We start from the raw sequence: 12,725 nt of genomic DNA, 5'->3' as shown, positions 1-12,725 counted from the left end.
ACAGGATTCTTTTATACATTGTCTGCATCAATTTGCAGATTGACAAGTTAGTTTTAGCTGAGGGGTGTCCCCAAGTTCTCAAATAATGGCAACTGGGGCAGCTAAGTGACAGTTAATAACCAGCTGATGCTGGATCTAATGTAAGTTACACTTCATCATCTGTGTCTTTGTGTTAGCAAATATTTAAATAAAAATTCTAATGACTGACAGTCCTGAGTAATTTAACAGACTCAGCAGCTTGATTAAGAAAAGCTGATCTGGGATTTTTCTGCAACATTATAATTTAAACATAATTTATATTTAAATATTTTTAGCAGGTTCAAAAACCACTGAAATTTGTAGCCTGTTAGAACAAATGTTAGAGAAGATACCAGCTGACATATAATGAAAGTTTGGAAGTAGATATATTAAATAAGGGAGATGGGACTTTCTTAGAGTCTAGCATTTTCTATCCAATATTCTCAACAATTTTATTCTTCATAGCATGTCTCTAAGCTGTCAATGAAGTGTGAAAGCAAGCACATGCTTCCTCTGAGACATGTAAAGCCAGCCACCACTTTCTGAACTGCTGTTAATGCAATGTCATTAGAGAATACTAACTGTCCAGAATGTTAGCTACAGATGTCTACATTGCCTCGTATCCTGCTGAGTGACTGGGAGAATGGAGACCCTTCCTGGCCACAATGAGAACTGGACCTGTGATCTCCTGAAGACTGGTCCATTGGTTAGATAGTACAAGATAATGTCTCTATAAAATAACAGATTAACTTTGATTAGTGTCACAGAAAGAACAAGGCCATTGCAACTGATACATTTGCACAATTAAAACAATATTTAATCAGAAATCATCACAAGTTATTTACAACGCAGAGATAAATTAAACATTTGTACAAACATAAATACTTCTCCTTGCAAGTCACGTCATTCTGCTCCGAAATGAAAACAGACATCATACAGTACACAACTTCACTTTTTTGGTATTCAATAAATCTATTTACATTAAGTTATGAGTTTGCTTCTGCAAAAAAAAGTGTCAGTTCTTCCTTCAATGAAGCAAGGAAAGTTTACAACTTATTCCTCCTTGCACAAATACAATTTTACAATGCTAATCAATAGCACTTCATTTACAAAGCAATTTTTAGTTTACTAAATAAAATCTTACACAGTAAAATGCCAATGTAAAATATGAAAAAACGAAGCCTGCCGTATTGCCAAGTGAAGCACACTCACCCGAGCTGTAAGATGCCATGAGAAGAGTAAACAATTGCTTACTGTTAGGCAAATCCATATGCAAAACTGCACACTGAGCTATTTACTATATTACTGCCACAAGGAAACTTCATCCCGTGGTCAGGACTCTATCATTTCAGAACAAAACCCTGCATCTGAGGACCCATGTATTGCCAACCATCTCATTATCCAGTCCTAAACTTTTTAAAAAATATGATCAGTGACAAATGGCATGCTGTATTACTTAACCAATGGAAAATGTTCTTAATGCATGCTAAACTGTCACGTCTGTCCAATAGCCAATTCTCATTTAAAGGGTGTGAACTTTACTTATCAATAAATCAATAGTGTAGGAGAAATATGACGGTAGAAATAGCCCTTTTTACGGTATGGCAGGGTATACACCATAAAGATTTTTTTCCATGTGCCACTTAAAAGCCATGAGTGAGATGAAACATTCAATCAGGTCTTTAAAAACGAAAAAGACAACCCCCCCCCCTTGCCCGAGTGCTAGCAAAAGCGTCCATGCTTCATTCACAATGTCAGGTGATTGGGCTCTGAACTCCAGAAATTCTGGAGTAGAGTCTGACTCTGTTTATAATTTATTAGGTATCACTCTATTCCAAGATTTGATTCCACACAATTTTCTCAATATAAGAAATCAGGACATGAGGCCTTTTAACACATCAATACAACAGTGCCCAATATTGTCATGGAAAGGGTTCATGTCTAGATTTTTTCGAGACTGATAATGTGCTGTCATGGTAGGCTTCAGTATGTCGCCAAAATATTCAATATTATTTACTCACTGACATTTTATTACTGTTGATTCATATTGCTCCACTGGTGTCCCTCTTTTGCGTCTTGGATCCTCTCTGGGTTTTTTGATTCTTGCTTTGGAGGAGTTTTGCCACTGTCACTTTCAGCAACGCTCATTTCATTTGCCTTTCTGTTTATTTTTGAGAAGCTGATCAGTTTGAACAGAAAATCAATACAGAAACAGTGTAGTGCTCTAATGCAAGATTTCAAGATGCCCAAGAGAACTAAGTCTTTAGGTTCAACTCCAGCCCTACTATAGGTGCTCTGCATGTGTACATGCCATGGTGCAATAGTAAGTGAGTGTAAGTGGTGTGTGGGGTGCTTGAAAAAAATAACTGTGGTCTCCAATTCACAACAGCTTAAATCCCACAGAACAACATGTGCAACAATAAAATATCATTTGAATGCCTTTCAAGAATCTTTCACTCTCTGTACAGTATTGTGTCTCTGCTACGTTTCGAACTCTGTAGACCTGAAGGATGCAGAGCAGAACAATCATCTGAAAACTTGTGGGTTCTGAGTATGTGTGCGAGTGTTAAAAGCTGGGTGTTTCTGACGGGACAGTATTGGTAATGCCTGTTTGGCATTGGGCCTGCCTAGTTCATTATCACCTGAGATGGCTTGGGATTATGTTGTAGAGGTGCAGCACAAAAGGGGATCACAGCAATAAGTCCTGCAGGGTAGCAGACAGGCTGCATTTCAGCCGATGGCAGTCCAGGAGCTCTCAGGATTCCTTTAACAGGGGAATGTCTACAGGGAAAAAAGCGTGGGAATACCCGTTACTATGTGTACAAAGCAGACATAACACAGAATGTTAGCTGAAAAAGACAAGCCCCTTTCACACTTTTACCCAGGTATTTGCAGGTTATTAATGTATGCCAGAGTTAAAGCAGACCTAGCAACTGAAATATGAGACCTAGTAAAATCCTCAGAAAACTACAGCAAGAGTTCACATGGGAACAGAAGCCAACACAATATAAAGAAATGGAGAGGCTCCTGTATTAAAGGGACACTAGGTAAGAGTTGGTATTTTTACTCTGATTTTGTATAGGCTCCGCCTATAGTGCAGAGTGTAATTCATTTCCAGTGGGTGTTTTCCTACCCTCCTCCAAAAGTTACACAATGCAGTTTCTGCAGTGCTGAGAAAAAAGTAGTGGAAAAAGAGGCTCTGATCTCCCTATTACAAAGGCAACAAACCATCACAGTGATTTTGAGTAACTTTAAGGTAAAAATGCTACCTAGTGTTGGTTTAAAGCAAAAGAAGTTGAAATGTTTTGTGAAGATTTAGATTTGGGGACATAAAAATGCATCTCTCTTTAAAAGGGGCAGAGAAATTTGTCAATGTGACATTAAAATAATACATTTTCAGCCCTTTGATCTAGTGTAACTACTGAGTATTTTATATTTGTTTTGCGAGTGCACTGCTGGTGAAGTCCCCACCCCACTCTGGGACTTTACTGACACAAGGCCCAAACATTACTGGTAAAAGTAACATAGTAACTTAGGTTTTGAGTATGAAAAGGGCATGAAGGGTGCTAGAATAGTTAAAGGAAAGCATGCCTACCATCAGCCAGGTCCTGCTCTGGGCTATGTAGAGACAACATGCTTTCCTGTGGAGTGGTATATGCATTCTGGTTCTGTAATGCTGCCGATGCTGCTGTTGCCCCCTGAGCATTGTCCAAGGACCAGGAGGAAGAAGAGGAGGGGGAGGAGGATGAGGAGGAGGAGGTGGAGGAAGGAGGCCGATGCACTACCGCGATCTCTGAGTGCTGAGTGTGAGCAGTTAAGGCCTGGGTTGAAGGTTCCTCCAAGGTCTCCAGCTGTGTGTGCGTTTGTCCTTGAGGCACTTCCAGACCGGCAGCTCCAGATACAGCCTCTTCATAGGAGGGTAACGTCACCTGAACCCCGTCCACCATGATTGTCACAGACTGACCGGAGCTTCCATGCTCACGACTACAAGTAAAGAAGTACATTGTTAACATTATTAAGATCATTTTATAACAGACAATAGCTCAACACAAATTATAATTAGGACAAAATGTGACACACATGATACTACGTGCAGGGGGGGTGATAAAAAATTGCATCACTGGGAAGCAGACAGTGTTGAAATACTTCCATTTCATGACCATATTAGGGCTGTTGCCATGAAAGAATTTCCCATGCGGTGGTTTAACAGGTTCAACACTGATATGTGATATTACATCCCCAAATTACTTAATTTATCCTGAGTCTAGTGCTACACTCCTAACTGTCACCTGAAACCGGCCTGAACTGTTCTTTTTGAGGCTGTATCATGACGTAATGCTGATGGAGGCAGCTGGGCTTCGAAAACAGGAGGATGGGTAGCTAGTTGAAATCTCAAATTCGTATTTTCCCATTTCACAGCGACATTTGTGGCACAGATTTTGTATATTGCCATAAATTTGCTGGCTCTCACATTTCATTTGGTTGAAAGCCTTTTTTTAAACAGATTTATTTAACATTCATTACACACGCACTAAAATGTAAAACAAGAAAGACCTTGCAAAAGAAATGGAAAAGGTGTTTCATGGTGGTGGAGACGGTTGTTGTCCATTCCTTGTGTTTGGCTGGTCAATAGCCAATAGCAGGATTACCATATTTCATGATTGCGACAGACCTAGACCGTATGTGATATAATTACTATCTCGTTCCCCTCTCTCTTGTGTCCTGGCTTTAATATTTTGGAGATTTCACCTGTTTTCATGTAAACTTAAACAAAAAGCTGCATTTTACTTAAAAAGCACGCAATTTACTTGTAAAACATTCTGTAATGATCAGCTGTGTCTGTGTATTCGTGTCATTATTGGGACAGAAGAGGCAACTTCCAGATTTGTAAAATATAAAGCAGAAAATTAAAGGCTCATTGGTCAAAGAATCACTTTCCAAACAAGAAGAGATTATGATAAATTATCTTACCCACTTTTAACATATTTCTGGTCGAGGCTCTAATAAAACACTGTAATGTTGTGTGGAGCTCGGCTGAAAACCACCGAACTGTGTTTAAGTCACAGCGATGTACACAGCTGAAGTGAGTGTGTCACAGTTCTGCTCTCAACTCTCTGACCCTTGGAACATTTGTGCTCCTTTTGGTCACCAACAACAATGCCATCAAACATCTTCAAAGTGCACACTTCAAGAAAGTGCTTAAGGCAAGAATTGGGATGGGAGATAGAATGAAGAGAGCAAAATCCTGGACACTTTGACGATATATATTTTCGGCCAGACACATTTTTGGTCCCAAAAAGACCAAATGTTTGGTGAAAAGAGGGGGGAATGGGATGTGTGGGGATTGAACCAGACACATCCCATTCCCAAACCCACCTAACAATTAGGCCATGGCTGCACCAAATGAAAATATAGTGCAATGTTAAACAGTACTGTTGTATCTTGATGGAATTATGAGAATTAACTCAACCAGCCATTAAAAGTACATCCACCACTTGCCTGTTTAGCTTCTTAATGAGTTCAATATGCAGGGCATGTTTACAAATGAAAAGCCTCACTCTCTTATGAGTATTGCATGCACTGAGGATTGTAAGGGGCTCTCCTGAGGTTTGGGCCCCTAGGCAACAGCCTAGCTAAGTCTGTACATTGATTTGCCCATACTCACGACAGTAGTTCTTATTAGAAAACGAGGGAAAGAAAGAAGTAATATATAGCACACATAGTGATATAAAGACAATTCTACTCTAAATTGCTTCTGGGAAGCTAGTCCTTGCACACTGGCATGTTGTGGTTTTGCCTGTTATGATGGCTTACCGTCCATGATGGAAAGTCTTCAGTCTGGGTTGTAGTAAGACTAATAGTACCACCAGCAGGAGGGCCAGTGCCACAGAGCTGGCGGTGGAGGCCACAATAGAGAGTGTATTCATACCAAGCAGAGGAGTTGGATTCTTATCTGCTCGAAAGAAAAAGTTTGGAAAAAATTTGGAAAAAAAGCAAACGCGGTCTAAAAACCTCTTACATATCATGGCACTCTAAATAAAACTGAAATCGAATCATGAGTTTAGGAAGACACAGCATTAAACAGGCAATTTCATTTACCGTGACTGAGAACACAGCTGATCTGCACAGGGCTGTCCCACTCTCCATTCTGGCAGGTGAGGTATTTGTAGTCCCCCTTTAGCGTGTAGCCCTCATCACAAAAATACTCGACCACTATTCCATGAGTCAGGCGCGGACATGGAGACGGATGGCAGGTATAACCTCCGTTCTCGGGTTCGAAAGGAGGACTGCACACTGCAAAACAGGTAGGGAGCATGGTTTGATTAAGTGCTAAAAGTAAAAAGGAAAAACAGCTGGCAGGTCAGGCAAGAACACTAAAAACAAGTAAAGTTACACGCACGGTTGTTATGTAGACATCGTGGTGGGCCAGAGGACCAGAGACCGTCTCTGGTGCAGATGACAATGGTGGGACCGTCCACAGAGAAGCCTGAATCACAGCTGTACTGAAGCACAGTGCTCACCGGAAAGAAGTCTCTATTGGTCTCACTCACATTCACTCTGCCATGCTGAACGGAAAATGGTCTGGCACAACCTGGGGTCAGAAAAAAAAAGCAATTTTACTTTGAGGTAAAATACTGCTCTTGCAGAAGGATCATTAGAAAATGACAAAAAAAAACATGGTTTACATCTAGCATTCACGCTGTACCTATTTATACTGAATAAATAAACTCTGAGCAAATAAAAATGGTGCCATTACAGTTTAATAAAAAATTTAAAACTTGAATAATTTTACTAAATAAATAAATAAATAAATAAATAAATAAATAAATAAAAATCCCTAAAACCAAAAGGAGTCAGGGTTGTTCCCAATATAACAAACAAGCAGGAGTAATGTATTCCAAATACAGCACTGGCTTTCCAAAGCCACAGCTCAAAACGATTCCAGAACTTTTACTAACCTTTAGTGGGCACACAGCTGACTTTAGCGGAGTTGTACCACTCTCCATCATTCAGACAGGTGATGTATTTGTCGTCCCCTTTCAGAGCGTAGCCCTCGTCACAGTAAAACTCCAACACTACTCCAGTAATCAGTTCTTCACACGGTGAAGGGTGGCAAATATAACCACCGTTCTCTGGCTCGGTTGGAGGACTGCACACTGGAACACAAATACAGAACATGGTTTGATGTTGATATTTTCAAGATATTTACACATTCTTAAATCATGAAACATTAGATTCTCACTAAAGAAAAAGGCCTATCTTGAAAATTAGTTTCAGTGTTTACACACATTGCAGACACCGTGGTGGGCTCGATGACCAGAGACCCTCTTTGGTGCATACGATGATGTTGGCACCTTTCATGGTTAAGCCTGAGTCACAGCTGTACTGAAGCACAGTGCCCACTGGGAAGGAGCCTCTGATGGTTTCACTCACATTCACTTGGCCATCTCGAACCGGAAATGGTCTTGCACAACCTGAGGTCAGAAAACAGTAACATATAATACATACACCTATTAGCCACAACATTAAACTGACAGGTGAGCAAATAACATTATTCTCCCTATACAATGGGACCATTTGAGGGGTGGTACGTATGTGGCAGCATGGGAACAATCAGTTCTTGTAGTTGATGTGTTGTGAAAAAGAAAAATGGGAAAGTAGACTGATTCAGAGCATCTCCAAAATGGTAGAATGTCTCAGTCATTGTAAAACTTAATAAAAACATTCCAAATACAGAATTGCATTAATGCCCTAATATCCTTAGCCTAAACGTGATTCTATCACATACTCACCTTGAGTGGGCACACAGCTGACCTGTGTGGAGCCGTCCCATTCTCCATTCTGGCAGGCGATGTGTTTGGAGTCCCCTTTCAGAGTGTAGCCCACATCACAGAAAAACTTAATCACGGTGCCCGGAGTCATATAATGGCATGGATGTGGGTGGCAGGTGTAACCTCCGTTCTCTGGCTTTGGCGGAGTGACACAGTCTGGGGGTGGGACACAGAATCACATGAATTTATCATCCTGACTGCAAGTGCTAAATGAAAAATTTAATTATGGTACATTTAAAGCATTGCAGTAAATGCTACCTGATGTTCCCAAGTTAGACAAACATTCTGTCACCTTGGATTTCATGTTTATGTTATTGTAACAGGTTGGTTGTCTACAGGTATGTCAATATCACACATTGGGCTTTAAGAGCTTGTCTTTCTGACAGCAGGTGTACAAACCCCAAATATGATAAGATACATTTCTCAAAAGGCAAGTTGTTATTCGCTCAAAACAGGTAAGACTGCAACACTAAACAGCATGATGAATTATGCTTTTAAAGATTCAGAGTCTGTATATCATCGCTTTCCTATCTCCATTTTTGTTTAACATATCTTTTGAACACAGCAGATGTCTTCTACATTGTGTAAAACTTGATGATGAATGGATGAATAGAAATGCTCCAAAATGACTTGGAACAGAATCTTTTACATTGACTTCCACTGAAAATTAAGAAGGTTTTGTCTCCTGTAAAGTTGCTATTTTGAAAATACATGTTTTTGACTGGAGAGTGACGATATGTTTTGTACATATGATATATTTCTTTTATATGTTACTCACAGTTAGTATGTACACAGCGTGGTGGGCCTGAGGACCAGAGACCGTCTCTGGTGCAGACAACGATGCTGGGACCATCCACAGTGAAGCCCGAATCACAGCTGTACTGGAGCACAGTTCCCACCAGAAAGAAACCTCTGTTGGTCTCACTCACATTCACTCTGCCATGCTGGACGGAGAATGGCCTCTCACAATCTGGTGAGAAAGAAGCGTCAGACAATTTCCAGACATTAATTAAGCTACAGAATAAGCAAGGTGTTTGAAATACCAGTTTAGATCTATGAGCAGAGACAGCACAATGATTACCTGCAGGCCTTTGAAAAACAAGGCCCAGTGGGTGGTGTGGGATTATATAACTATGGTGAGTCACAGAATCAGTAGGCTGCTTTATGTTCCATTGAATACAACCTTCAAAAGAGTTATTTCAGCTAGAATCAAAAATGTGTTTTTTTTATTGAATGGGTTTGTATAGGAGTGGGAAAAATGTAATTTCAATTCAAGGCATGTTTGCAAAGCCCTAAAATTGTCCAAAACATTCCATACTGAAATTTTACACCACAGCATTGCTGTCATATACCTTAAAAAAAACGCGGATTGAGGTCAACCCCTAAGACTGCCGGTGGTGTGGTATGATCCATGGAGTTAGTTTAGTTTTATGAAAAACAATGGCTCTGTGCATAATAATGTAAACAATTAAAATATCTTAAAATACCTATCACACAATCATCACCCTAATAAAGATTTAGCTGACCAAAAACACCAATGTGGAGAATCATCAGCCTGCTAAAAGTGTTTTTGAAGGAGTATGTTTGTGAATGTGTGTGAATAAGGCAGCTATTCAGTTATTTACAAGCCAGATCAATAAGCTGCTTCATATTTTAAAATATTCGGTCCACTTAGCTCAGGATTAATCATCCGTTACAGCTAAGCAATAGGTGTTGCTGTTGATGCCAGTTTTTTCCCCCGAATCCTGCTCATTAACATTACAGCTTAAGATACACAAATCAGAATCTGGTTAAAAGAAGCTTACTTGATGCCTGGGAAGTAGACAGCAAAGCCAAGAAGAACAACAGAGACCAAGGCAGGGCAGGAACTGGTGCTGAGGAGACCCGGACTGATGAATACTTCTCATTAATTCCTTCTGACATCTTACCCTTCACGCCAGGGCTACTGTCTCCTGTAGAAGATTAAATTACATTCATACGTTCACATTAGATGCATTTCGAACCACCACAGTATAACTGCTGATGCAGCAAAGACTTATGTGTTGTAAAGACCATTATTTATCCATGATAATGTTGTAAAGGAATATTACAACAGGAGATTCATTAAGAATAATATAAACACAATGGTTGTATATTTGAACTTACATTGTACATTTGACCAATAATGGTGTAGAAAAGCTGGTTGATTATTGATTGCTTTACAAATTGCCTTATCAAAAGAGGAGCTAACAGAAGACTTAATGAGCTGGTCTTTATGGTAACAGAGAGGAAAAAAGATGCACCGATTAAACAAAAATGCTAATGATTAAAGATTGTACAATAACATTTTGGAATTGTGTTTATTAACTGACACCAATCTGATCAATCCAATAAATTTTATTTTTATATTTAAGCTTTAAAATTAATTGACAATATTTTCTGTACTTGTTTTTCATTGGTAAGAGCATCAATAATGAATTACCCATTATGTACAATCCTTTTCAAGCACTGTAATTTTGGTGTTTCCCTATGTATTTTACAAAGTCATGTCATGTATATGTAATGGGACAATCATCCAATCAGATGACAGGTACAAAGAATAAATGAGCATATACTAATGAGTTAAGAATGTAAGGGAGGGAGTAGAGAGAGAGAACTGGGGCTAGAGCTATTGCATCTCTCTTTTTGGTTAAAAGTTGTTGGCTGAACTTCAAAACAAGCTTTTAAAATGAAATAAGAGTCAGGAGATTCCAAGGCTTTCAACTTTCCCAAACCAATTGTAGTGAGCAAGGGTAACTTTAAACATGAGACTGCTGTGTCTCTTCTGTGGGTGTTCCTCGGGACTCCACTGCTTCATATGTGCAGACATATTTTAATGTATAATTATTTAATAGTAATGAATTCCCTTATAAGTAAGATGTCACATTATAGCATCACTTTACATTAGCACAGTGAACATATCCAATCCAGCATTTTCCCATGATATCAGTGAAATAAATAGCCTGGCGTTGCATCTGTGCCATCTCCAATAAATACACATCAGACATGTGTTAATATTCATTGATTGGGCTTCATAATGTCAGTTAAAAATGTACATGTAAGCCAAGTTAACCATGTTTTATTCAACCATGGGTAGCTAAATATTTGGTTTTATATTTTATAGTATTTATTACACAATTGTGTATATAATATTATACAACGTAGGGAAGTTTTAATGGTGTAATGGCAATATTCCTTCTGACTTCATGTCTTCTTATGGTAGGTTTCCTACAGAAATGTTTAATATGCATTTCATTATTGACAGGCTGTTATACTGAAAGAATATCGGTCTCGTAAACCGGTTATCGTCTCTTTGTGTAACGTTAATAATAATAATTCCGAGTACAGAACAGTCCCAGTTGATCAGCTACTATCCTCCGAGAACTGAGGAGACAAAGAAGACAGTTTACAAGTTGTGTTTCGGGATATAGCACAATGTGACTTAAAGCTGCCATTATTTCAAAACCATTATCATTACTGTTAAAAAATAGCCCGAAAGCCAGTTGACGTTACCTTTCCTGTTTACCTTTAACCTGGCCAACTAACGACATACGTTAGCTAGAGAACGACACAAATTCCAACATAACAACTGACCGTTATGTTCATGGTTTACGTAAGATAAAATGCTGCTTCAAAAACATTTTAAAAATCCGTTAAATAACAAACCAATTTCACCAGCTTCGCCTACGAACTTCCTGCTCCACCTTAAATAATAATGTAGATATTAACGGACGCCTGAGGCTTCGGTATGGAACAGTGGTACCATTAAAGGTGGAACGTGACATTCGTCTACAACCTGTCAAATAAACTAAATTCATCCGCTGTTTCAGGGAAACAATGGCCATAATAACGGATATTTTCACTGGCTACACTCTCAACAGTTATTGGACAAACTGACCTTTCCACGGGCTCCGTAGCTAGCGGTTCTGCCACCTCCTCAGGTCTGTCGATCTGTCTTTGTACAGACGACCCGTCCGTCCGTCCGTCTCCAGTTCGCCCGCTCCCTGTGCTCAGGGGATCCGTCCCAATAAACCGTTAGAAGAGTGGACTCTCTTTACCTATCCACTGCCTTTTATTTGGTCTGATCTCTATATCATGCTCCCCGTCAACATGCTAAAGGGTAAGGAAATACACATGGTTAATATATCAGGCAGCATAGGCTCCCAGGATGGGAAAGAAGTGTCATTAGTCGGACACAGCCCAAGACAACAGCCTCAAAACACCCTGCCACAATATGAGTACTTGCAATCACTGATTATCGATTACATATGTTCATCAAAATTACATATTCAGACGTTATTTCCAAGAAAAAAATGTCCTTAATGCCGTAAATACAGATTATGAATTTGCAATAGCTTCCCACATCTGTCACCTCCCACCCCTCAACAGCTCACCTGCAGCTTGAAAGCCCCGCCCCTCAAGTTGATAGGAACGCTCCAGGTTGATGACGTCAGAAACCCGGACTACCCAGATTCACTCTTTTGAGAGTGTCACTGGAACGCGGCAGTTTCGAAGGAGAAATGCTCAACCACAGCGTTTTGCTTATGGTGCGGCTTTTAGAATATAAATAATATCACACCGATCTGTTAAAAATGTTGAACACTTTATTCTCAAAAGAGGGGATCTTTAAATACTTGTTTGTTTATTTTAACCAGTTAGACACTAATATTAATATCTCATTCTCTTGGTTTTGTAAATTGTTCCCTGTTTAAATATGCAGTCTCAAAATAATTTCTCCTTCCATATGACTAACTGAAAACATTGAAATAAACTGGCTAAAATTATTTATCAAAGTGAGGGCACGCTAAGCTATAGTGAGGGAATGATTTATCAAATTGGGAAACCCATAATCATAAG

The 12,725-nt window shown here is 39.4% G+C and overlaps 1 protein-coding gene across 4 annotated transcripts; it reads right to left on the bottom strand.

The window, feature by feature from the left end:
* Positions 1-74: 74 nt before the first annotated feature.
* Positions 75-11,901, bottom strand: LOC136699058 (sushi domain-containing protein 4-like). Of its 4 annotated transcripts, none has more exons than XR_010803596.1 (12): positions 11,767-11,901; positions 9,656-9,802; positions 8,629-8,820; positions 7,812-8,006; positions 7,308-7,493; positions 6,978-7,175; positions 6,419-6,610; positions 6,118-6,312; positions 5,833-5,971; positions 3,614-4,002; positions 2,044-2,799; positions 75-748 (listed from the first exon to the last, which is right to left on the bottom strand). XR_010803596.1 is itself a non-coding variant. In XM_066673501.1 (11 exons), the coding sequence occupies exons 2-11, from the start codon at positions 9,771-9,773 to the stop codon at positions 2,774-2,776; spliced, it is 1,830 nt and encodes a 609-aa protein (XP_066529598.1). In that variant the 5' UTR covers positions 9,774-9,802; positions 11,767-11,901; the 3' UTR covers positions 805-2,773. The 4 variants fall into 4 exon arrangements, 1 of the variants encoding a protein (XP_066529598.1); XR_010803599.1 differs by having other exon boundaries at positions 78-748; positions 2,661-2,799; XR_010803597.1 differs by lacking the exon at positions 75-748 and having other exon boundaries at positions 805-2,179; positions 2,661-2,799.
* Positions 11,902-12,725: the final 824 nt, after the last annotated feature.

The sequence above is a fragment of the Hoplias malabaricus genome, chromosome 1 (assembly GCF_029633855.1).
Source record: "Hoplias malabaricus isolate fHopMal1 chromosome 1, fHopMal1.hap1, whole genome shotgun sequence".
NCBI lineage: Eukaryota > Metazoa > Chordata > Actinopteri > Characiformes > Erythrinidae > Hoplias > Hoplias malabaricus.
The sequence above is the reverse complement of the archived record's forward strand: the minus strand, read 5'-3'. Positions and strand labels throughout refer to the sequence as shown.

What these genes read in the sequence shown, in the direction of transcription:
- LOC136699058 (XM_066673501.1), bottom strand. Translation starts at nt 9,773, where the DNA reads ATGTCAGAAGGAATTAATGAGAAGTATTCATCAGTCCGGGTCTCCTCA. An exon ending in ACGCTGTGTACATACTAACT is followed by an intron (nt 8,007 to 8,628) that starts GTGAGTAACATA and finishes TCCCACCCCCAG; the next exon opens with ACTGTGTCACTCCGCCAAAG. An exon ending in ACGATGTCTACATAACAACC is followed by an intron (nt 6,313 to 6,418) that starts GTGCGTGTAACT and finishes CCTGTTTTGCAG; the next exon opens with TGTGCAGTCCTCCTTTCGAA.